The 25328-nt window shown below is 32.0% G+C and overlaps 10 protein-coding genes and 2 pseudogenes across 12 annotated transcripts, besides 3 other annotated features; 6 read left to right on the forward strand and 6 right to left on the reverse strand.

Moving 5' to 3' along the window:
* Positions 1–5588: part of a mobile genetic element that runs on past the window's edge.
* On the reverse strand, positions 43–2178 carry TVAGG3_0392040 (annotated as a pseudogene). The gene has a single exon. A coding segment is annotated over exon 1 (2136 nt).
* On the reverse strand, positions 2427–3011 carry TVAGG3_0392050 (phage tail repeat-like family; the record flags this gene model as incomplete). Its single annotated transcript, XM_051232393.1, has 1 exon — positions 2427–3011. The coding sequence occupies one exon, from the start codon at positions 3009–3011 to the stop codon at positions 2427–2429; it is 585 nt and encodes a 194-aa protein (XP_051102123.1).
* TVAGG3_0392060 (uncharacterized protein) lies at positions 3201–3599 on the reverse strand (the record flags this gene model as incomplete). The annotated part of the gene is made up of 1 exon (XM_051232394.1): positions 3201–3599. The coding sequence occupies one exon, from the start codon at positions 3597–3599 to the stop codon at positions 3201–3203; it is 399 nt and encodes a 132-aa protein (XP_051102124.1).
* Positions 5589–5863: 275 nt separating the features above from the next.
* Positions 5864–6565, forward strand: TVAGG3_0392070 (annotated as a pseudogene). Its single transcript has one exon. A coding segment is annotated over exon 1 (702 nt).
* A 914-nt stretch (positions 6566–7479) lies between these two features.
* TVAGG3_0392080 (phage tail repeat-like family) lies at positions 7480–8298 on the reverse strand (the record flags this gene model as incomplete). Its single annotated transcript, XM_051232395.1, has 1 exon — positions 7480–8298. One exon carries the CDS (start codon positions 8296–8298, stop codon positions 7480–7482), a length of 819 nt encoding a protein of 272 aa, XP_051102125.1.
* A 153-nt stretch (positions 8299–8451) lies between these two features.
* On the reverse strand, positions 8452–10752 carry TVAGG3_0392090 (ankyrin repeat protein family; the record flags this gene model as incomplete). The annotated part of the gene is made up of 1 exon (XM_001584232.1): positions 8452–10752. The coding sequence occupies one exon, from the start codon at positions 10750–10752 to the stop codon at positions 8452–8454; it is 2301 nt and encodes a 766-aa protein (XP_001584282.1).
* Positions 10753–10913: 161 nt separating this feature from the next.
* Positions 10914–11336, reverse strand: TVAGG3_0392100 (spectrin binding; the record flags this gene model as incomplete). The annotated part of the gene is made up of 1 exon (XM_001584231.1): positions 10914–11336. One exon carries the CDS (start codon positions 11334–11336, stop codon positions 10914–10916), a length of 423 nt encoding a protein of 140 aa, XP_001584281.1.
* A 1411-nt stretch (positions 11337–12747) lies between these two features.
* Positions 12748–13478, forward strand: TVAGG3_0392110 (GTPase protein; the record flags this gene model as incomplete). Its single annotated transcript, XM_001584230.2, has 1 exon — positions 12777–13346. The coding sequence occupies one exon, from the start codon at positions 12777–12779 to the stop codon at positions 13344–13346; it is 570 nt and encodes a 189-aa protein (XP_001584280.1).
* A 188-nt stretch (positions 13479–13666) lies between these two features.
* Positions 13667–15238, forward strand: TVAGG3_0392120 (uncharacterized protein; the record flags this gene model as incomplete). The annotated part of the gene is made up of 1 exon (XM_001584229.2): positions 14089–15201. One exon carries the CDS (start codon positions 14089–14091, stop codon positions 15199–15201), a length of 1113 nt encoding a protein of 370 aa, XP_001584279.2.
* A 188-nt stretch (positions 15239–15426) lies between these two features.
* Positions 15427–17650, forward strand: TVAGG3_0392130 (ER to Golgi vesicle-mediated transport; the record flags this gene model as incomplete). Its single annotated transcript, XM_001584228.1, has 1 exon — positions 15656–17575. The coding sequence occupies one exon, from the start codon at positions 15656–15658 to the stop codon at positions 17573–17575; it is 1920 nt and encodes a 639-aa protein (XP_001584278.1).
* A 529-nt stretch (positions 17651–18179) lies between these two features.
* TVAGG3_0392140 (beta-1,4-mannosyl-glycoprotein beta-1,4-n-acetylglucosaminyl-transferase family) lies at positions 18180–19280 on the forward strand (the record flags this gene model as incomplete). Its single annotated transcript, XM_001584227.1, has 1 exon — positions 18395–19243. One exon carries the CDS (start codon positions 18395–18397, stop codon positions 19241–19243), a length of 849 nt encoding a protein of 282 aa, XP_001584277.1.
* A 659-nt stretch (positions 19281–19939) lies between these two features.
* On the forward strand, positions 19940–20941 carry TVAGG3_0392150 (UV excision repair protein RAD23 family; the record flags this gene model as incomplete). Its single annotated transcript, XM_001584226.2, has 1 exon — positions 19940–20941. The coding sequence occupies one exon, from the start codon at positions 19940–19942 to the stop codon at positions 20939–20941; it is 1002 nt and encodes a 333-aa protein (XP_001584276.1).
* A 187-nt stretch (positions 20942–21128) lies between these two features.
* Positions 21129–21785: a mobile genetic element.
* Positions 21786–21847: 62 nt separating this feature from the next.
* Positions 21848–23610: a mobile genetic element.
* Positions 23611–25328: the final 1718 nt, after the last annotated feature.

Below are 25328 nucleotides of genomic sequence, written 5' to 3' on the forward strand. Positions count from 1 at the left end.
AATATACTGTTTTAAAAACGTTTTAAAATGGTATGCAATTTTTTATTTCATGCAATGTTTTATTTCTGTGCCGTTTTCAAGTATAGCCCAGTACTTACGCTTGGAGAGAACATGAACTTCGGAAAATACCTTATCTAGCTTAAAACAGCCCATCTTCTCACCGACTAAACCCATTTCAATGAGTTTGTTGTATCCTTCTTCGTTCGTCATGAGTGCGTCAATGTTCTCATAGTATACCTTCACTTTCGATTTAACATCGGAGAAAAATTTGTTGTAGTTGTCAAGGACTGCCTTTGCGAACTGAGGATAAGACCAATGTTCGAAATAGGTTTACTGTGGTTACTGAGCCACCTTGACCTTCGGTGAACTCGTATTTCAAACAAAAGGGGAGAACCTTTCAACAAAGTTGTCGACCTTCTCATAGTTTTACTCTTCATCTTTTGAGGTTTCTTAATGGAATACCCCCATGTCGAATTCATAAGCAATTGATTGTCATTGCAAGTTTGGGTTTGAAGCTTTCCTAAATATCATACAGTTGTTGTATGACTTTTCCAACTGTATAGTTCTTTCCCGGGAACTCACGTCTTCGTTTGGAATTCCAGTCGGGATATATTGGACGAACCTCATGTACGCAGCGTTAAGGTCGACATAGTATATCTTTTCATATGAGTCGAACTTATCGCATCCAATCGGCCCAGTTCGTGGAAATTCAAGTGAGTCTTTATCTTCTGAGAAAACGTTCTCCTGTTATCTTCATAAACATCGTCGAAGCAACCTGTTTCATATAAAACCTTCTGACCTAACTCAGATGCTCTCCAATACAATTTGACGTCAATTGGATGTCTTCAATGGAAGTTTGTTTATAGCATCTTGAAGTTCTTGCAACCTCATTGGAAGTTCTTCTGGTTCAGGTTGGTAATCCGAACAATCCAACTCCTTTTGGAACTGTGTACTTCTTTGTGCTAGAACTTTGTCTGGAACAACTTTTGGTCTTACCAACAATGAAAAGTTTGTTTCGTCTTTTGGTACAAAAGTTTCTGTCAGCTTGTCATCTGGAATTGGTTCCAACAAGCCTTTCTCGAAAAGAATGTTAACAGCTCTGACAATGTTGCACTTGCCTTTTCCGAACAATGGGTTTGTAAGACTTTCGTTCAACATGAAGTGGTTGTGGACAAGTACAATCTTCAACCATGGCAATTTGAAGTCAACTACATAGTCGTCATGTGAAGAACCTTTCTCAGTCGGAATGTTGACTCGGATATTGACATTTGCCAACGGTGCAACTTTTGTCAATTGACCTCTAAGAATGTACCTTGTTTTCACACATGACTCAAGATACTTCATTTTCTCATCTGTAACAAGACCAGAGTTCCTGAGACATGTAAGAATACAAGGTTCATTGACAATTGTTTCGATTGAATTGTAAATTCCATACCTTGTTAAGTTAATGTCAGACTTGTTTATGAACGGGAAATACCCAGCATGTTGTCTGACTGCTTGAGGGTTGGGTTGATACCATTCGAACTTCACGCTTGCAATTCCTTCAATTGCATTCAAAATATCTGAGTCGGAGTCAACCATTTGTTCTCTCTTTGTAGTCTTGAAAGCGTCAAGAAGTTGTGCGGCTGTTTGTTCATTGCCATATGAGTAGTAGATATGACCATCTAAATCTGTTACGGTTAGTCTGAGATTGTATCCTTTCTTATTTCCGTCTTGAATTGCAGCAAGTACTCCCATGAAGCCTTCTTTGTTCTTTCCTTCTTCAAAGTTTACTGTAAAGGTTCGACCAGATGTAATTTTACTTCTAACCTCGCGATACTTTTCATATGCATATCTTGTTCTTTCCATGGGAGCATGACCATCCTCTGCACTACCTTTTTTCCTCCTCAAAGGATGCAATTGTTCGTCATGTTTCCAGTAGAACCTGGCAAAGCCGTCGTGTCCTTCAACTTGAGGTTCAGTAACATTGAAAGGCATGTCCATAAGACGTTCTTCTTCTAACCTCTCTAATCTGTTTGGATAATTGGCGCGCGCTGTTTTCAAATCCATCTCATAGGTCAGACCAGCCAGTTTGTCATAGACTTTTATTGGCTTTCCCTTCCTATATTTAAAATTCTTCGAAACTCTCCAACCATATCTTTGCAACTCTGCTTTTATTCTAGCAGACCTTCTGTCCATTCTATGCGGGGGCATTTCTATAAAAATAAAAAAATATTTTGTTTTAAAATGGTATGCCATTTCATATTTCTCATCTAATTTCTCATGAACTTTCATCGTCAATGTTTTGTAAAGACTTCTTCATCTAATTTCTCATGAACTTCATCGTCAATGTTTTTGTTAAGACTTCTTCATCTATGTTTTCCCAACGGTCTTTTCCGGCAGACTCAGCGTACATTTCAAATAAAAATAAAAAAATGTTTTTTTCTTTACTTAACATAACCGCCTGCTACCATAAGTCTTTGACGCCAACCCATACCAGCTAATGAAGGTTGACTTGGTTTAGTATTGAAACTAACCTTTGGTTTTGGTTTATCTTCAGTTTTTGGCTCACCTTCTTCTATTGGTTTTTCGTCACTTTTTGGTTCTTCTGGCTTTACCTCACTTGCAGGTATGGTTGTGTCGTCAACATCTTCATAAATATCATATGCCATTTGTTTTTGTTTTCCTTTCAACTTTTTGTGTTTGTTGTAAAGTTTAGAATATTTTGACTCTAAGTCAATGAGATGTTCTATAATGAACTGTTGGTCAGTGAAGTAAACTTTTCCATCTGTTGTCTCGAAAGCTCCTTCAGACTTCAATATTTTATTTGTGAGAGTCTGTTTCTTTTTTGAGATACTTGCCGTTCCATTTTTATGAAAAGTGACTTTGTAGTTAGGGTTTGTATTTCCAGACCTCACACTTTCTATTATTGAATTTTTCTCTTCATCTGTAAGTTCTTTGACAGGTTTTGACAATGGTTCTGAACTTTTTGTTTGTGGTGTCAAATCTACCGTTTCAACTTCTTCAGTCATTTCATCTCAGTAAAAAATTTTAGTTTGGTTTGTTTTCAACTTTGTTTAGGTTTTTAAGTCGGTCTAAAACTTCCTGAGGTATAGGAAGAACTTTGACAAACACGTTGTGTAACTGCTGGAAGCCGACAAAGCCATCTTGAGCCCATTTGTCTCAATGCTGTATTGTTCATTTCATCTCAGTAAAAAAATTTACATTCCCCACGTTTGAGGCGGTTGAGGTTGTTGTTGTTTACCACTGTTGTGCATGGTTATATCCTCTTTAAAGAATCTTTCACCTTGGTCCATGTAGTGTCCTGCTTGGTTATAGTAGTCATTTGCTTTGTTATAGTAGTTTCCTGCTTGTCTTCCTACATTGTCCATCCATCCTTGAACTTTTCCTCTTGTTTCAGGATTTGGAATAAGATTTGCTGCATCTCGTGCTACATCCCAACCTTTCTGTACGGTTTGTATAATAGGTTGCGCTTTCTCTTTCAGTATACCTAAAGTACTCAAAATCTTCCTTCCAATTCCAAATGCACCTCTGGCTATTGTTCCCACTGCGGGTAAAAATCTAGATGCGACTCCTGCTAATGCACCAAATAAACCCATTTCTTATGGGTTAAAAATGACGAATTCAAACAAGGACCCGTATGTTTCTAAAGCAACAAAGAAAGCACTCATGGTAAAAATCTTTAGTTCAACACCAAATGCTTGGTTTATGGATATCTTGGAAAACATTCCGAGATATAGAGAAGATGGACCACCATACTGGCTAATATTTGTCGTCAAAACACAAGATACTGTGAAGCCATACCATTACAGTCCAAAAATATTTTAGATGTGAAAACTGCTTTGACAATATTCGTTGACAAATACCATCCAACAAAACTGACATCTGACTGGAAAGTTCTTTCAAATCAGACGATATTAAAAACTATCTGCGTTCAAAAAAATGTAACCAATTTTCATTGTCGACCAAAACCATTCTGCTCTTGTTCATTGACAGTTGTATAAAAATCTTAAGAGACTTAAACCAACCACAAGGTGGTGAGGTAGATGAAATGTCATATGACGACAAATAGGACACTTCTCCATGCAAAGATGAGACAAGTTTTAAATATTTACAATAACCGTAAACAAAAAGGTTTGGAAACCATTCCCCCGAAGAAATGAAAAACAACCCCGACTTAGAGAAAGACTATATATTTAATAGTTTAGTCAAAAGAGACAAACAAGAAAGAATGCCAGGCTTCAAACTTAAGAAAGGTGACAAAGTAAAAATAGAAATACCTAAACGCGACCCATATGAAAATACTATTGACTATGACAACAATGGGAACTCGACAGGTACTCACGTTCGTGTTCGTAAAAATAGAAGAAAGTATACAAGAGAATATATGAAGTTTTAGGCAAACATGGCAAAATGTACACACTGCAAGCAGAAGATAAAACTACTATTGTCAGACCTCGTTTCAAACTTGTCAAAGTTCAAGGTGGTATACTTTCAAAGACAGTTCCTAACAAATATAAGACAACTCCTGACGAATATGCTAAAGAAGTTGAAAATGACGACTAAGCAATTCTATACCATGCGTAAACTGTCATGTAAGGTGGCATGTAGTCTTTACTTTGTCCCGTTGTTTGCGTATACCCTGAAACGCGATGTATATGGTTTCCTCCTCCCTCAGTGTTACTCCAGTAACAATCTATAGCAAACTTAACGTTGTTTTTAACATCATATCCTTTACCTTTTGTCATTGATGACCAATCCCAATATCTATGCTTATGCCAACCTGCTTGAGATGTACTTAAATCTACGTAGTGACTGTGCGCAGGTAGGTTTTCACCTGAAATCGTTTTACTTCCACCTGTTTCCTTTGAAGAGTTTGCACAATACAAAAACCTGTCGACTATTTGAGTCCAAGTTCCGAGACCAAGTACTACTTCTGGTCTGGTAGAGTTCATTGACGTGTAAATAGAACCTATAGGATATAGTGTTTGAAGTATTTCAATCTTTAATGTTTGAAGCTCTGTTTTGTCAGCTTTTTTATCATATAAATCTTGAGCAGTGAATTTAACTTTGTTTTCATCCTCCATGACATAGACATTTCTACATCTAATGTCTTTATCCGATGTTAAACCTTCTGGAAAGTTAGGAGGTTTAAAATATAATCCACCCCCACCAGTTTCTTCAATCGTTCCTAAAATACTTTCTATACCAACAGTTGAGAAGAAGTTATGTGTATGTCCAACGTCACTTTTACTGTTTAAGGTTTCTTGTAAGTTTGTAATATTTGCAATGGTATGTGTATGTCCAACGTCACTTTTACTGTTTAAGGTTTCTTGTAAGTTTGTAATATTTGCAATGGTATGTGTATGGTTCTTGTCAGCTTTAAGGTCTAAACATCCTGAAACCCACCCTGTATTGGCTTTACCTTTTAAAATCTTTGTTGTCCGTTCATGGTACCATTCAACCATTTCTTTAATTTTTTCATCTTTTTCATCCACATATTCCTTATCTGCCTTCTTCACTAACCCACTAGCCAGATATGCTAACTCATCGTCAACATACTCTTTGTCAGCTTTGTTGTCAATATCTGCCTTCAAAAGAAGTTCATCTATAGGTTTCTCGTTTAAAGTTCTTTTTGTTGGATTTATACAAACAGTATGGTTCTTACTGTCTTGAAACAGAAACTCGTCTGTCATTGGGTTTATCGTCAGTTTTAAGTTTCCTTCTTTCAATGACTCAGATATTTAGAATAGTTTGAAAAGTTTGTTGTGTTCTTATTTAGAGCTTGCAAAATGAGTTGTCGGTTGTGTTGTATTTCTCTCATAGACGCTGTTTCTTTCGACATTTTTATTCTAGATAAAATATGCTTTCAATAGAAAAAGAAAATTCAAGAGTTGCTACAACTAAACCATTAGATGAACTTTTTACTAACGTAGGTCAAAAGTTTGAGACAGAGACCGTAAAGCATGAAGGCTATCGTTTTGACTACCCATTGAGATGGTTAAGAGACCCATCCGTCACAAAAAGCTGTTGGCTTTCGTAGAATGAAGTTCATTTCAGAAGCCATACATGGTTTCCCATTTACGGTCGCTTTTGAAGTTCGATACTATAACAAAGAAAAACGTACGTATGAGAAATTTGAACAGGAAAACTTTTACAAGTGAATTTGCTTGTAAACTTAGAAACAACTCTTCAAGCTTTTCAAGAAAAAATAAACGATATCTATCTCGAATATGCAAACCAGTTTAACATTGACGAAGGAGAGTACCATCTCGATATTGTTTATGACAGGAAAAATGCAACTGTTAAAATCGATAGAATAGAAGACCTTGGAGAAAACGTTTATATTTCTACAAAATATAACAACTTGGCATGGTATAGATTTTTGAGGATGTTAAATCAGCCTGCAGAATATCCAGTACACCCGAACTTTTATGAAGTCGAAAACCCTAATGGAACATATGAAAATGTTTTCGACTCAGATGCTATTATAGTTCATGCTTCATTTTCTGGTGCACAAAACACTCTTTTTTATGCTTGGCAAATGACTTTTACGAAAAACCTACAAAGCTATATGAACCACCGAGTGGAAGTATTTCAGACTTTCAAGTATGGTTTACTACAGATGGAAGAAAGAGAATAGTTCCATTATACCATGCGTTTTACTTAGAACTTAGTTTCATATACAACTACTATCGAACGGTAAAAATATAATCTTTTAATACGGTTGAGGTGTTGGATTTGGTTGCCAACTAGACTGTGGTGCAGGTTCAGGCTGTGTATAACAGGAGCTTGTTCTTCTGGTTCAGGGTCTTTAGGTATAATACCAACGAACTGACCTACTCTTTTACCAATATTTTTGACACCGTTCCAAATTCCTCTTCCGACAGATTTTATTCCATTCCATATACCTCTTCCAACATTTCGAAAGAAGTTTCCTATTCTTCCAAAGAAACTCATTTTACTATATGTAAAAATCTAATGTCCACCTAGTCTCTTACGTTTCCTTCTGAGTTCCATAGCATTTTTTAACTGGAGCTCATACATTCTATTTCTCCTCTGGTAGAAAACATACTCTGGGTCAACTCCTGTGTTCGCGTCATCTGCATAGAGTTGTTTATATCCCACTTCAGGTTTGTATAAAACTCTTTCCATCTCATATTTGCATACCATGGTGGCAAACCTAACGCAGCGTCATTTGACATGGCAGTTTGCATTTGTACATCTGTTGGCACTTGACCATAGTTTGCCATTGCAGTTTGTATTCTAACTTCATTTGGAATATTCTCTGGGTTTGGTTGTCCAGGTTGCTGTGCATTCGCTAAGTTCTGTGCGTCCATTTAATATTAGATAAAAATATCTCTTACGAGTACATATGCTGAACATTTGCTGGTATTGGTTCATCTTCATATTCTCTGTACTTTTCTGCCACGTCAAATAAGTAAATGACACAATGGAAAAAACCTAAAACAAGTAGTCCTATTTCAAACCACATTTACTTACCAATAAAATTTCTTTGTTATGACACTTTCTCCGGTTTATAGGACCTCTCTCATATTCTATCTTGTCATATCTAAACTCATAGTCATGTATATCCTCTAACCATCTCATGACACTTTCCAAACCACTTTTATCGGATGTAAAGTAAAAGCATGGATGGTTATGTAAAACGTCTAAAGTTTCTAAAGAGTCTCTCAAAGTCCAGTCTGCTTGGTATTGAAAATCATATGTGTTATAGAACGGCGGGTCTACTATAAAGAAAACATTTTCCTTGTTTTTATATTTTTCATACAACTCTGTCCAACGACATCTCACAAACTCTATACCCTCAGTATATTTTTCTATGTTCTCTTTGAAAACCTTTGTATAGTTAAGATATAAAACGTTTGACATAAGTGTTTCAATGTCATGAACTCTTATAGAACCACTATACAATAGTCTAGAAGATATACTATCCCAGTCAATATACTCTGCTTTTTTCAAAACCTCTCTGACAATATCTTTCTTATCTAATGGTATACGTTCCATCTTACCTATAGGTATCTTTTCTTTCAACTCACTCAATATTTTGTTTGTGTCTGGTATATGTTTGAGACGGTTCATATAGTTGTCGAAGTCATTGCATATAATCTTTGAGTCTGGGAATACGGTATGGCACAAATGAGATATATAGAAACTTCCACCGAACAAATCTACAAATGTTAGACCATTCGGTAGTTTCTTAAGTTCTCTCAATAGAATATCTTTACATCTACTCTTATTTCCAAAGAAGGGTAACGGTGGTTTTGTAAAATTCATTTTATATTTAATAAAAATGTTTTTTCCCTGAAAAGTGACAGAAAAGTGACAAAACATCTTCGGGGCTAGAGGGCACGAAGTGCCTGGAAGCCCCAATACCTTTTTTTTTTTATGGGATAAATTATGCTGAGCTTAAAAATTTAAAATAAAAGTTTATTCAAAATTAGATAAGTTTTCACTATCTCTTCGTGCAGAAGTGCGAATAACACTTGGATGAAGATTGGGTGCTGCCCAAGACATTCTATGCTTTGAGACCTTGGTTTTTGCGTCTTTGTTGTTCATCGAATTCGATGATACTTGAAGATGAGTTTTATAATTTTTGTGAATTCGATTAAAATAAAATAATTTCAAAATATCTTTGAATTTATTTTGCTGAGCAATTCCGAGGGCGTATTCACCTTTATTATCTTTTATACATGGATCTGCACCATATTTTAGTAAAAGTTCAACAATAGTGGGCATATTTTTGCGGGTTGCTATTTGAACTGCAGTTTGATCTTTTTTGTTTTTAATGTTGACATTTGCACCAAATGTAACAAGTGACTCAACTTTTTTAAACTCACTTAAACTAACTGCATAATGGAGAGGTGTATTTTCTTTTATATCTTTCGCATCTTTATCTCCTCCAAGCGATAATATTTTTTCTAGAATAGAATTTCTTATTTTCTTGGTTTTAGCTGCAATAATAAGAGGAGTATTTCCATGATTATTTTTCGCATTAATATTGGCACCATGATCAATAAGATATTCTATTTCATTATTTATAATATCCTCTCTCATCATCATAATAAGCAGCGGGGTATTTCCTCTGTCATTTGTTGCATTAATATTTGCACCATGATCAAGAAGATATTCTATTTCATTGTGTGCAACTTTAACTTGCATCGTCATTAAAAGAAGAGGTGTGTTTCCTTCATTATTTTTCGCATTTATATCTGCTCCATGACTAATAAAATACTCAATATCACGAATTGTTAATACATCTTTCTTCATCATAAGGAGAAGAGGAGTATTTCCTTCACAATTTTCAGCGTTAATTTCTGCGCCATGATCAATTAGATATTCAATTTCTTTCATTGTTACATCTTTTCTCGCCATCATAAGGAGAAGAGGAGTATTTCCTTCACAATTTTCAGCGTTAATTTCTGCGCCGTGATCGATCAGATATTCTATTTCTTTCATTGTTACATCTTTTTTCGCCATCATAAGGAGAAGAGGAGTATTTCCTTCACAATTTTCAGCGTTAATTTCTGCGCCATGATCAATTAGATATTCAATTTCTTTCATTGTTACATCTTTTCTCGCCATCATAAGGAGAAGAGGAGTATTTCCTTCACAATTTTCAGCGTTAATTTCTGCGCCATGATCAATTAGATATTCAATTTCTTTCATTGTTACATCTTTTCTCGCCATCATAAGGAGAAGAGGAGTGTTTCCGTCACAATTTTCAGCGTTAATTTCTGCGCCATGATCAATTAGATATTCTATTTCATTAATAGCCAAATCTTCTCTCATTATCAAAAGATGAAGAGAAGTATTCCCATCATTATTTTTCGCATTAATTTCTGCTCCATGGTCGATTAGATATTCTATTTCTTTAATTGTGACATCAATTCTCTCCATCAGAAGATGAAGAGGAGTATTCCCTCCACAATTTTTGGCGTTAGGGTCAGCTCCGTGAGTTATAAGATACTCAAGTTCATTGTTCTCTGTTCGTTCACATTTTGCTGCAATATGGAGGGCAGTATTTCCAAAACCATCTTCAGCCATTATATTTGGACCTTGAGCAATAAGATTTTCAAATGTTTCAAAACCTTTACAATTTAAGGCATATTTAAATAAATGTGGAATTATAGATGGATAACAATTATTCAAGAAATCAACAACATTATTACCTTTCATTTTTTCCACATAAAAATTGTTAAATGTATACCATGGACACTTTTCACAGAATTTACATACAAGGGAGACAATATATTTAAGTAGATTGATACTATTGTATTCAAATGCAAGTTCCAGAATTCTATAATCAAAATAATAATAATATGGGTCCAAATTCTTTTCATTATCAATAATAACTTTTGCTATTTCTACTGAATCTTTTCTAAATAACTCAATTGTCTCATGGAGATAACAGTGCTTGCATTGTGGAAAGAAAATAGTAAAAATATCCCTGCTGTTGGAATATATTGCAAAATCAAGAGCTCTTCGAAAATCAATGCCTTCCCCATAACAAGAATATAAATACTGAAAAAGCATTTCAACAAGCGATGTGATTCGGAATAATGGAGAATAAATCAGACATTTATAAATATTGTCATAATCTTCAACATCTATTAAAAATGCTTGAATGTTTTTGTAACGACCACAACATTTTGTTTTGATGTGAATGCCATATTCATTCCACAAAAACGAAACAAAGTCAATATTATGTGAAATAATTGCATATTTCATGCATTGTGAAGATGGAGAGCAATATTTTAAGCATTCACTAATGATATCTGGTTTTCCACTCAAAAATGAAAATTGAACACATATATCAGTAATCTTTGGTTTGAACTCTGTGATCAAGAACTTGAAGCATTTTACAGCACCATGATAACAACATAATTCAATTAACGAATATCCTTCGTGGGATGAAAACTTTTTTTTTCCAAAGGATATAAATAACTTTTCAAGCGTACTTCTGCATCAAAATCTTTATCTTGTGTGAAACCAATGAATGATATTATGTCATCATTCATGATTGCTTTGAAAATGTTGTTTACGTCATGAACATAAATAGAAATATAGTTCAAGTATTTGAATCGAGGTTTCTTGCGGAAACTCAAAATAGTACCATATTCATGATAAACGAAGTAATTGAAAACTGTTGATATGTTGTCGATCTTTTCTGGTTTGAATTCTTCGTAAATCATTTTGAAAATAAACCAGTATGACATTAAATAACGATTGTTATACTTGAACATCTTGCTGATTTGTGATAATATTTGATCAGGCATGAATATGTTCTTATCAATCAAGTTCCTTTTGACCATCTGATAAATTTGAAGAAGTTTACACTCATCATATGTATTTAATCTGTATAGTTTTGAATATGTATCATGATAGTCCTGATACATATTCATCAACGTATCATATTTCAAGCCTACATCAGGTATGGTAGACATGAAAATTATGATTAACTTCTCGTTTTAAAAACAATTCTAAACGAATTTCTCTTAATTTGAAATACCCAGAATAAAAAATACTCATAAATCGATTTCATTTTATATTATATACAGTTTATCAAAAAATGTTCGACCAATGAGAATAAAAAGTGACAAGATATTGTAAAATGCACCAATATACTTGTATCATGGCGATGATCAAATTAGGAAAGAATTCCATTTATTGGATGTTCTCAAAATTCAATTTCAATCAATTTTAATTTTCGAATTTTCATAACAACAGTCTTCATATCAATTATATTCTTCAAAATAGATTCGAGATTGCAAATACAATTCTATTCTATTCAATTCATATATTCAAAGATGTTCACAAACAAATTCATAGATACTGAATCGAAAATAAACCAATCCATTGTTATGAAGTAAGAACAGTCATGATATCGTTTAAATATTCTGATACAATCAATAAATTTTATTCTGAAATGAGAATTATGCAAGCTTTATTCAGAAAAATATAGCAAACAATCAAGCGGCTTTGTAAAATTCAGAAAATAAAAGTTATTCTCAAATAATACAGATTCTCTTTTTTCTGATTACAAGCAATTGGTTTACTCCATTGCATCAGAAATGAATCCCAATTGAAAAGGGTTAAAAAGAAATTATAAATTCATCGGAATAAATATCTATCTACTAGGTATATTTCAATTTCATTTTAATAGATGAATATAAATCTTTTAGAAATGATAGTTTTATAGATCTAAACTTCAAATTTATCCTTTTGATGTATCAAATTGTTCTTACTATCGTTATTAAGAGTTTTTGAGAGAATGGAGCAGCCAACATTTCTAAAATACAATTTAATTGTGCCAAATAAATCGATCAGATCAAATATGAAAATATTATGAATAATTGTTATTTAGCATTCTAGCTAGATAGAAAGGTATATCATAATTAAAATCTAGCATCAAATAAACGAGATAGACCGTTTTAAAGAAATTGTAATATTCACAGAAATATTTTTGATTTTTCCTATTTTAGGACATATTAATCAAGTATTAGCATATTACATATAGCATATAACTCGAATATTACAATCATTTATGTAATTAATTAACCAGATCTGAATCCAAATCTGCATGTCACTTTTGGCATTTTCTGATTCATGGTTGAGGTTTTATTTTTTTTATCAATACCACACAAACATTTTATACATCCACATTCCATGCAAAGTTTTAAAATTTAGCTTTTCAGAACTTGATGTTTATTTCTACGATCGTTTTTTTATTATTATTATCTTATCTGAACAAAATGACAAATCTTCCAGCTTTTGAATTTAAAGTAGTAATGATAGGAGCGGTGGCTGTTGGAAAAACATCCATTGCAAACCGATTGCAGTTTCAAGTTTTCGAAGACGATTACCAACCAACAATTGGAGCAGGATACATTCCTTATAAGACAGAATTTAATGGCAAGCTCGTTGAACTACAAATATGGGATACTGCCGGCATGGAAAAGTATAAATCCCTTGGTTCAATTTATTATCGAGATTCTAACGCAGCAATTTTAGTTTACGATCAATCTAGTCAAGAATCAGCTGATGCTCTCGACTCGTGGCTTAATATATTTAAATCATCAGTAAAATCAGACGTAATAATAGCTGTTGCAGCCAATAAAGACGATTTACCAAAGAAAGTTGTTGATAATGCCAAAATGGAAGAATGGGCAAACCAACAACACTATCCGTTTTTTGTTACATCCGCAAAAACAGGAGTTGGCATCCAAAATCTTTTTAATAAAATCATTGAGCTCCTGATGGAATCGGCAACAGCAAGTTCAAAAGAGAAAATCAAACTTCGCAGTACAAAAGGCTGTTGCTAATATATTATTCTTCAATATATAGTGTTTGGTGTTAAAATATAGCATAGTTGTATAAATAATAAATATTTGCGTACATTAGGCTTTACCTTATCTTTTATTAAACTTTTTTATTTGAATTTTCGCAACAATCACAAATCTTAGCGTCATCTAAACAGTTTCTTCTAAAATTAATAGATGTTATATATTATATTACATGAAGTATACACGATTTGATATGACCGATGCAGAAAAATCAAGTTTTGAAAGTTTTTATATCGAAATTATTTTTTATCTCTATGGTTCTGTACATGTTTATGATACAAATCGTTTGATAAGCGAAAGAACTTCGATCTACTGTTCCTTCTTTCTGATTTTTGTTATAAAATTTTATATCGTCAGAACGATAAAAGATTTTGTGATGTCTTATCAATATATTCGAAATGGGACTAATAATTTAGAGATAAGACTGAAACAAAACGCAATTACTCTTGATGAGTTCTTGAATAGTGAGTTCTCTTTACCAGGTCTTTCTAGAAATATTTCTTCATTTTCATTATTCATCTTACAAAACATTTCACAGATCAATAACTATGCAGTTCCACCAGAAATAGATCCATCTAACACATTGTCATCCAAAAGTTTTCATATTTTGATGTCAAACAATGAATTAATTGTGAAATTCCTCGAAGAAAACTATAAAACATATATTGATGTTATTAATGAACGATTATCTTCAAATAGTGGTGATATAGTACGTCCAATAATGATTCTGCAGCATATTTTATTAAATAATAATCCAATTCTCAATTTAACAACAGAAGAATCAGAAGGATTCTTTAGACTTCTTCTCAATGATATACAAATCGGTCCAATTTTTACATTACTACTCGACATTACGAAATATCAATCAAAACAAGATGAAAATTGGTTTGAAACGTTTAATTCATGGGCAATATTAGTTGAATATCTATCACCAGGCATCTCACAAGCTTTTTACATCGCTTGCTACTTCGTAAATACTTTTAATAAAGATTCTTCATTTATCAAAACAATATTATCACCAGAGACATTACCAAACGTAATAAACATAGCTCTTACAACAGAAGACCAAAACACATCAGAATTGGCCTTCAAATTCTTAATAAATGCTCAAGAAATTTTGAAACCAGAAAATTACCTTTTAAGACAGAACAGACTTCAGTCAATTGATATTTTGAGTAACGAAGACGATAAAACTGCTTTTCAAGAAAATTCAAATATTTTACCGGAAGAACTGGCCGAATTTACAGGTTTACTTGATTTTATTAAGGAAACACAGAATGATGTTGCCGGATTTATAGTTTCCACGCCTGAATTCGTTCCTTGTAAGAGAATGGCGATTCAATACATGTTAAATTACGATGATACGCAAATGGAATCAACAGAAGCGATGTATAGTGTCCTTATGTACCTGAATAACTCGATAATTAACTATCCAACCAATGATTTTTTGGCAATTTCTTATGTTGAATGTTTTAAGTCAATTGCAACAGCTTCAAACATTGATAGTTTTGATATCAAACCTGTGATACAGAATATTCTTAGTTTGACAGCGAATAAAAAGGAAATTGTCGCATCATTTTGGGGATGCATTGATAAAATCGCTAGAATCATTAATAAACTTGTTTTGAAAGAAACAATTCCACAACCTGATGAATGGCCAACGTTTTTGACAAAATATTTGATTCCAAGGGATAGAACAAGGAGAAATGACTACGGAGGCTTCTCAAGAGCCAATAGAAGACAAGCAAGATTACCTAGATATTACTGCGTTGACGAAGAAGACATGTCTCGACTTCCTGTAGATTTTGAAGATTATTCAAGTGAAGAAGATTAATTTCTTTTATAAAATGTATTGTATTTTATCTTATTTGATTATATTTTACCAGAAACTATTGTATTTAGCAATAAACTTAATATTGAATTTTTGAATTTTGTTGTTGAGTGCGTTTTAATCAAATATGTATTAGTCAATGCATTATATGACTCATTGTTTATATAATTTTTATATTATTACAATCAATGAAGCAATTTTTTAATGGAATTTAGGTTTTCTCATGAATTCTTTCACAATGTCAACAATATTTGTATATAGTTGCATCAGAAATTATCATTTACTGGAATAACACAGAACAATATTTGAAATAAGAAAATTCCATTTTGATATAGCCAATAAAACATGATATTAATTTGAGGAATTTCATTTTCAGCACAAATATAGTTTATTTTACTAGTTAAAAGATAAAGGTGTAAAAAGCAATAGATGCACGTTTGAAATTTTTTTTATAACAATGAATTTTTGGAGAACTGTTTTAGGACCTTCTAAAGTTCCAAGTACAGGAGTACAGAAGGAAACAAAGATAGAATATCCAAAAGTGAATGTTGATAAGTATATTACGTCAACAATCAAATATCTTCCTGTTTATAAGAAAGATAAAGACATTATTAAAGTTCCTTTTACAATTGCTGTTACTCCAGTTATTTCAGAACCAGAGAAAATACCAAAAATGGAATACAGATACGATGAAGCTCCGAGATGTCACAATTGCGGAACAATTTGCAATCCAAAATCTATTTTATTCGAAGGAGACCAGAAATTCTTGTGTAACATATGCAAATCAAACAATGATTTGGGTCCAAACATGAAAGAAAAAGTAAAATCAAATCAATTTCACGTTAATATGGTTGAATATCCATTTAAGGATACAACATTAGCAAATTCGCCATTAAGAAACGTTTTCATCATCGAGAAATCAGAATCTACGATAAAAACAGGACTTTTCCGCAAAACATTAGATAAATTAACCAAACACGTCAAAACATTAAAATCCGGCTACTTCTCATTATTTATTTTGACCAATACTCTTACAATTCCTCAAATCAACGAAAACAGACAAGAATTTTCGAATTTAATTTTTGAAGATTTTATTGATCTTAAATTACCATCAATAGACAGTGTATTCTTTGATATTTCGAAAGAGAAAGATCTTCTCATACAATACATCAATTCTACTGATGATTTACAGCCAAATCAGACACAATCAAACATTTTTGAGATAATTGATTCAATTTCACCATCTTATGCAGGCAAGAACGTGATGTTTACCATGGTTACGTCAACAGTAACAATAGGAAAGATGTCTGAAGCTAAAGAATTAGGACATAAATTACTTTCTTTGTTATCTCACTTTGACTTGTTCGTAATGGCCCAAAAAGACGTAGATTATTCACCATTGAGTGAATTATCGATGTTAAACAACAGCCATTTGACAATTTTCGGAGAAGATCAAATTGAATTTTTATCTGATGATATTCTTTACAGAATTTTCTGTCAGAAGTGTCCGGCAGCTCTTATTACATGCAAACATCCAAGTTTCGTGTCAATAAAGGAAATAAAAGGCTGCGGAATTTCGAGAAATGAAAATTCTTTCATTACAACGGTTTGTCAACCAAATGACACTTTTTTCTTTTTCTTCGAATACACAACAGATCATATTGAGTTTACCAGTCCATCCATGATCTTTGAAACTCGTCTAACGCATGAAGATGGTTCTACAACGCTAACTGTTTATAGTTTATCTTTTTCTGTTGTTAACAATCACATGAGTGTTATGCAAAACGCAAATGTTGATTTAATTTTGCAGTCATATATTATGCATGCGATAGATGATGGCAGAAACAAAGGAGATGAACAAATGATGCTGCAAACATTAGATAAACTAAAGGAAGAGTATTTGGATGAAACTTTTGTTCAGTTGATGTTGACTGCAACAGGAGATAATATGATGAAATACGCAAGAATTTGTTTTGGAACTGCTGCAAAAATATTGAATTATGAAACTGCATGTGAAGTTTATACAAAAACTCCTCAAGAATTTGGATACTTTTTCGTTCCAAAATATTTGTTTTTGACTGATGAAACAAAAGAAGTTCCTCCTTTGAAATATCTGAATGGATTCAACAAATTTGATCATGGAGCTTTGTTTGTGAAAAGAGATAGCCGTCATTCTGTGATTTTGCTTGCACAAAATGAAGAAATTAAAGAATGGATTGAAAATTTGAATGAATTACCATTAAAAGTTATAATGAGAAAGATTTTGACAACCCCGTCTCTGGAAATGATTCATCCAAGAGAGAACCAAACAAACAGAACATTTATATTACTATCTAAGTGTATCACTGCTCCTCTTCCTGAAATTAAAAAGGATTAAATGTTTAATTTTATTTTCTATAATTTATTTATTTATTTTTTGAAACTTTCTAACTTATGAATTAGATGCAGCAATATAAGCATTTTTTGCCTTTTTAGATTTATTTTTTATATGTGCCTGCAATAACAGATCATACTATTATATCGGATCTTCAAAATAACAATGATTTGAACTTCTTTTGTCAACAAATTGAGATGCTATTGTATCACTCTTAAAATAGCCAGGAAAAATTGGAGCATTTTCAAAGGTTGATCTTAACATCCATGAAATGCATCTACTGATCCTTTATATCCTATTTATTTGTAAACCTATCGTTGAGAAGTTTCGTGAGTAAACTTTTCGATGAGACAAAAGAAGTATACCTCTTCATAATGCTGTATATGAATAGTAAAGAAAAAGTCTAGCTCCTTATTTCAATGAAAATGATTATAGTGGATAAACAGCTCTTCATATTGCACTTTATAAAGTTTATGCAGCCAATACGACTTGAAGCATCCTAAAAATCAAAGATTTAGGAACATGGTATATAGATGATAATGGAATAGAAACTAAACTTCGGATCTTGGGTTAATTTTAGGGGGATGTAAATCTTTTATAAAAGGGGATTTTGGATGCACTGAAATGATCAATTTTCACGTATTTAACCCCAAGAACAGACATTCAAGGGTCATTACGATATTGATGGCAACTTTCCATTTAGTATTTTTGTCTTATTTCATTTTAAAGTTCGTGAAATTCAAAAAATATTATCCAGAAATACAAGTAAATTTCAATAAACATAGAGTATTTGATTGCTTTCTATATAACGGAGAAGCAGAAATGTTGTATATTAGACTCTGGCGACTTGATCCTTATGTTGACAAATTTATAATTTACGCCGGAGGTACTTCTTTCTCAGGAAACAAACGAAACTTATCTACATACCCTTTTGAGAAAGAAATAAGTCAGTATGAATCAAAAATTCATTGGATTACAGAAGATGCAGGATGCACACTATTAGATTCAAAGCTTTTCAAAGGTACATGGTGCAGAGAGAATTCCGCACGAAGTGCTATTTACCCAGCATTAAAACAATACGGACCAAACCAAGAAGATTTTATAATCTTTTCAGATCTCGACGAAATACCAATAAGATACGCCATGGAGATACTTCAACTAGAGCCACCAGAGACAGGCTATGTTTTAGGTGGTTACTCCTCATCTCCAAACTTCTTTTCTTTGATAGAAAGATGGGATCTCGTCAGATACTTTAGATGGTTTAAAGATTTTGATAGAATGTCAGAGGCAAGAGGCTTCAATTTCAGTTTGTTCTATATTTTCCCAGCAGCTACGCATTGTACTTCATGTTTTGATACTTATGAAAAATATCAAAACAAATTACAAACTTTTTCCCATAAAAGTTTGAACAAGAAGCCATACAATACTCCAAACTTCATATTTAAGCAGAATTATTGTAGAACCAATATCTGGGGAAAGAGATTTGAAGAAAATTTTTCAAATTTACGATATCTAGTTCCAAAACATCCTAAATTAAGATATTTATTGGATCCAACTTTTATGTTAGATCCAAATAGAACAACATATCGCGAATTCGAGTATTTATCCCTTTGTTCTGGAGATAATTATAATAGAAATCCACTTGATGACTTTACGATTGGTTGGGACTAACCCATTTCCATTTTTTGTGTTTGTATATAAAGATAATGTTATATGTTTAATTTTTTTTATTTGATTTCCTTAAGGGTTTTCCACTTTTTAACAACTTCTCTGTTTTTTTGACTAAAAACTCATGATTGATCAAAAGCAGCTATTCTGTACTTCATACTATGAGGTAATAATGTCTTACAATGAGCATTTAAAAGAACTCAAGTTGTGTTTTTATGAATTTTTCATGTTAGAAGTGCAAAAATGGCCTCAAAGTAAATTAAAGCGATACAGATTGACGATACAGACAGTTTGGTCGGAGAGAAGCGAACCGTTCACCCTTAATCACTACTAACCTAAGATATACCGCCTCTTCTAACTAGTTTGTTGGTTGCATTTGTCTAGAAAAATTCTATATTTTGGATAAGAATGAGATAAGAATTAAAGAAAAAGATGCAAATGCATAACATGCATATAACTTATTTGAAAGTATATTAGTATTGTATACGGTGAGATTTGCTTATAAATCAGAAATTGAGAAGGTTACACTCATGACGACACCGAAAAATCGCACAGATACATCTATTAGTAAAAAGATTGTTACACAACCATCTATATGATAAGGGAGAACTCATTTAGATGATTTTTAATGATACTATTTCGTTGACACCTATTTTTTGATTGTCGAAATTTTATGTCAATTTTTCCAATTCAAAATCTATGAAATATCGCATAAAAACAATTACTGGAGCAGATATTTCAATAGAACTTGACGAACATCAAACAGTTGGAGATCTACTAACAGCAGCATGTGAACAGCTGAATAAACCCGTTGAAAAATCACTTCTAATCTTTGCATCAAAAAAATTAACAAGTCTAAATGAAATTTTAGCAAATATTGGATACACAGAAGACAAACATATCATAATTCATACAATAGGCACAAACAAATCCGAATCAGATCCTCCAAACTCGAGTGAAATTTCAGTACCTGAAAATAAAGAAGCAAAAGTGGACAATGAACAAAAAACTAGAGAACAGGCAGAAAATGCAAGGAAACAAGAATTTGCTCAAGCATTAGAGAATATTACTGCAATGGGATTTTCAGCTGATCATGCTGAAGCCGCATTACGCCTAGCAGATGGTAATCAGAACGCTGCCCTCAACATTATACTACATCGACGAAGCAGTCAGCCGAGATTAAACGAGCGACGTATAGAAGAACAAAGAATTCGAACAGCGAGACGTAGGAATGCTAAAAAGATAAGATTATCCCCATTGACACCGCATAGACAAAAACATCATGTTTATGAAATTCCAGGATTTAATGTTACAAAAAATCGAGAGTTTGAGAAACCAATTAGCAATATCTTCACAGAATTTATTCAAAATAATGAGCAAACAATGGAAAGACTCAATACTGTAATTCAAGAAGAAAGTCTTGAATTTTTAGATTCAATTCAACAAAATCCGACACCAATGGTTACAATGCTAGGTTTGATAGTTCAATCAAATGAGTTCAGTGGAATTCAAACAAGTCCTTATTCTGAAGTTTTTACAGAACCATTGATTTCCGCTTTTGACCTGACTCCCGATGAAATCCCAGTTATAGAGAGACTTCTACATATCGGAGCTCCACTCACTGTTACTGTTCGAGCATTTCGAACTTCAAATAATAATGAAGCTCTGACTAGACAGTTCCTAAGATCGAGATACATTTAATATTTACATACTCTTGTTCTGAAAATTTAATATACATTATGATTTTTTCTAATCATATTTTGAATTATCTTTAAATGTTTGTTATTTAGAGAATAAATCTTTATTGTTATGATATTTACCTGCTATACTTTTCAATAGTTAATATATAAAAGAAAGTCCAACTTTTCTAAATTTGGGAAACGTTAAGGGTGCACACGAGAGGATCATGTAAACTTCAGAATTTAGAACCTTATTTTAGGCATTATCTTGGCTACCTATTTAGGCTCGAAAAGCAAAAAATATCAAAAAATACAACTTGACTCCATTATGACCCTTTCATGGAGGTAGTTTTTATCCGCTAGTATTTTCCCTTTGAATCTCTTTACAATTCGAAATCAAATTCAAAACTCAGTAGAAGAAAGGAAGAATCGACTTACTACGGTTGTAATACGAATAAATACATATATTTAATTATTTTTATTTACATAATAATTGTTTGAAGCTCATATTCCATCAAATTTTTAAATAAAAACATTAAAATGTTGAAAATGTTCATATATTTTAATAGGGTTTTGGCACTTTATTGAGGAATTACTACATACATAGTCGAACTGAACTTGATATTTTGAAATTTAAATTATTTATCAAAATTAAAATTTAACTTGAAATTTATAATTATTTAGTCATATTTTGCATAATTCTAAGTAGATTTTGTAAAAAATCAAGAAAGAAAAAATTTAACGTTCTTTATTTTTTCTTTTTTATAATAATACATATTATTATATAATTAACATATTCATAATGTTTCACCCTTTCAAAAATATAATCCTCCTCCTCTCAAATAAACGTACATACGGGGGCACCCTTAAAACAACATTTTTTGAAGCGAAAAAACGAAATCTAATTTTTTTTTGGAAAATTTAGAATGGGGAGAAGCTTCCTAAACTTTTTAATCCCATAAATATGGTCATTATCTGGAATAAAGAGTTAAGCGTCATATGTCACTTTTTGTACTAAGGAAACATCGACTTTATGCGTTATGACTTTTCGATGAGGAAACAAGTGTTCACGTATTATAAACTTCCTTATTCCAATAAACCGACCCTAAACATAATTAATTCTAAGCATGATAATGGTCTCTTTTCTATGATAACCAAATCAATTTGGTTATCATAGTAAAGCACCAAAAACTGGAATAGGAATCGGCAATATGGAATCATGAAGCAACTCGGATAAAATAAATATGGAACATTCATACATCCATTCCCTATTTTTAACCATATTATATTTTCAAACAAAATTCTCGTACTATTTTCAATAAAATTTGCATAACCTTGTTATTACTCTTAGGCGAAAGATGATTTTAATGTTAATTTTATAGAAGAACTTTTAATGCATAATAAAATAACCATTTCCTATAAATTTAGACTTAAAACGGTGACAATAAACAAGCTTTAGTCTAGAAATTAATTTTCTACTACTATAAATGCATCTTTATCTTTAATTAGAAAAAAATTTATCAATTTTATTATCCAGATGAAAAAAGAAGTGACATATGATATTTTATCTAATTTAAAATCTTTTATTGATTGTTTTTAAAAACTTTGCATTTTGTATGAGTATTTCATGTTTAAATCAGTATAAATACGCAAAATACTTATGAAATTCCAGCTGTTATTCAGTACTATTCATTTTTCAGCAATCATTAACTGTGGAAGAGTATGGCAAACGTTCGATAATGATCATGTATACTCAGATCATCAAGAATGAATTAAAGTCAATGCAGGGAAATGGATAATCCGATTAAAAACCCAAAAAAGGAAAAAGATATTATATGAACGTCTCACAAATGGTTAGTACTAAGCTCTTTCCTGATGATTGAATATTCTTTCATATTTTTGTATATTGTAAGGGATTTTCTCCCCAAATATATAATACCTTCATTAATACGATCTACTTTCTTTGAATACAAGTATAATTTTACATTTTAGGAAAAAATTTATTTTTTCAAATTTATCTTATAACAATAGAGATTTATATATATGTGTGTCAATATAGGCTTTAGTGGTATAAAATTGGGTAGATTTTTGTTTTATTTTGAGTAAAAAAATTCAAAAAAATACTACCTCATTTTGCGTGCAAAGGAATAGTCAGAGCTATTTAATAACATTTTACGAATGAACTATGGAATTACTATAACTTTTGAAGAAATTTCAAAGTTAATAGAAGATTGTATTTTAGAAATCAGCTAAAAGAATGATGTGCATGCATCAAGCGTTTTAAAGTATCCTAATCAGAATATAGTAATATACAATGATTAGCAAAGCAGATTTGAATCGGCAAGAAGAGTTGCTTAAAAAATCAGTTGAGTCTTCTCTAGTTTCCACACTGCCTATTCCTGTTTAAGTGCGGTTATTCCTATTCCAGTTTTTGGTGCTTTACTATGATAACCAAATTGATTTGGTTATCATAGAAAAGAGACCATTATCATGCTTAGAATTAATTATGTTTAGGGTCGGTTTATTGGAATAAGGAAGTTTATAATACGTGAACACTTGTTTCCTCATCGAAAAGTCATAACGCATAAAGTCGATGTTTCCTTAGTACAAAAAGTGACATATGACGCTTAACTCTTTATTCCAGATAATGACCATATTTATGGGATTAAAAAGTTTAGGAAGCTTCTCCCCAATAAATAGAGCTCTTTAACTCGTCGAAAACAAATTGTTTTCAAGTTTTTTTCGACCGGAAATTGAACTTTTAGAGTTTATACAATAAGATTCACATGAAAAAATACGGGTTTAACAAAGAAATCACCAATATAAAGGCTTTTTAGTAGAACGAGATTGATAAAAACTATGGTATGATAAAAAGACGATAATTTTTTTGGCGGGATAATTGAAGAATATGAATGATTCGAATTACAGACATACTCTAGTCCGAAACTTACTATGGTTCGTGACTTATTTTTGACACAGAATAGCTGTAGACTAAGGCTTACTCTAGATCCAGACTTATTATACAATTAAATTTGCTTTTGGAATAAGACTTAATTTTAGTTACAAACTTATCTTAATATCAGACTTATATTTAGAATCAGACTTACTTTAGTCTAGAACTTACATTTAGAATCAGACTTCCATTTCAAGTCAGACTTACTTTCGTCCGAGACTTACATTTCAAGTCAGACTTACTTTCGTCCGAGACTTACATTTCAAGTCAGACTTACTTTCTTCCAAGACTTACATTTCAAGTCATACTTACTTTCGTCCGAGACTTACATTTCAAGTCAGACTTACTTTCGTCCGAGACTTACATTTCAAGTCAGACTTACTTTCGTCCGAGACTTACATTTCAAGTCAGACTTACTTTCGTCCGAGACTTACATTTCAAGTCAGACTTACATTAATATCAAACTTATATTAACCTACGACTTACTTTTATTCCCAGACATCTTGATCCACACTGACATTGAAAACCACTCATACATCTAAAGCCACTCAAACATCTAGATCCACTACGACATGGAGATCCACTCAAACATAATTTTTGCTCTCTAACTACATTTTTATATGATTTTACAACCTAAATTTTCTTCTTTACCTAAAGATTATTCGCAATATCTGAATATCATTAATTAATTGAGATATTCAAGTTTTGACAGCGGATTTGGAAAGCAGACTTGATGGAGATTTTAAATCTGATGTCAAATCTTGGTTTTGTGCATTATTGGAAGAGAAAAAAGGGTGTTAATTGCAAATCTTAAATATAGGTTTTTACGAAAAATGTAATTAGGGTTAGAATCATAGAAAGATATATCTGTCAGACATTGTTATGTGTGACAGATAATATTGCATCTCATAGACACTGTTGCATCTCATAGACACTGTTGCATCTCATAGACACTGTTGCATCTGTCAGACACTGTTGCATCTCATAGACACTGTTGCATCTGTCAGACACTGTTTTATCTCTCGGACACTATTACATTATCTTAATATATTTCTAATTTTAAATATTTTTCTGTTTTTTGTTTTCATTATTAAATTTATTTTATAAAACTTATTTCCCTTACTTAAATTAAGGGTTTCGTTTTGCTAAAATTGTCACTTTTATAGCATATTTGTTTTTGGATGTTTTGCGAAACCAAAAAAAAACTATGATATACAATGTGTGTGTAAAGAAAATACTTTATTTACTAGTTAAAAAATCATTTGGTATTGATCAAGTTATTTTTTCTGGATAAGATATTATATGGATAATTGGATAGAAAATACAATTATATAATCTTGTACCTGGTTTAATTAAGCTAATTGTCATCAGAAACTTGTAATTTTTATGAATTTCAGATTTTCTTTTCATTACTGCTTTTCTTAATAGGTCAAGTTCTTATTTACGTTATAAAGTA

The sequence above is a fragment of the Trichomonas vaginalis genome, chromosome V (assembly GCF_026262505.1).
Source record: "Trichomonas vaginalis G3 chromosome V, whole genome shotgun sequence".
NCBI lineage: Eukaryota > Parabasalia > Trichomonadida > Trichomonadidae > Trichomonas > Trichomonas vaginalis.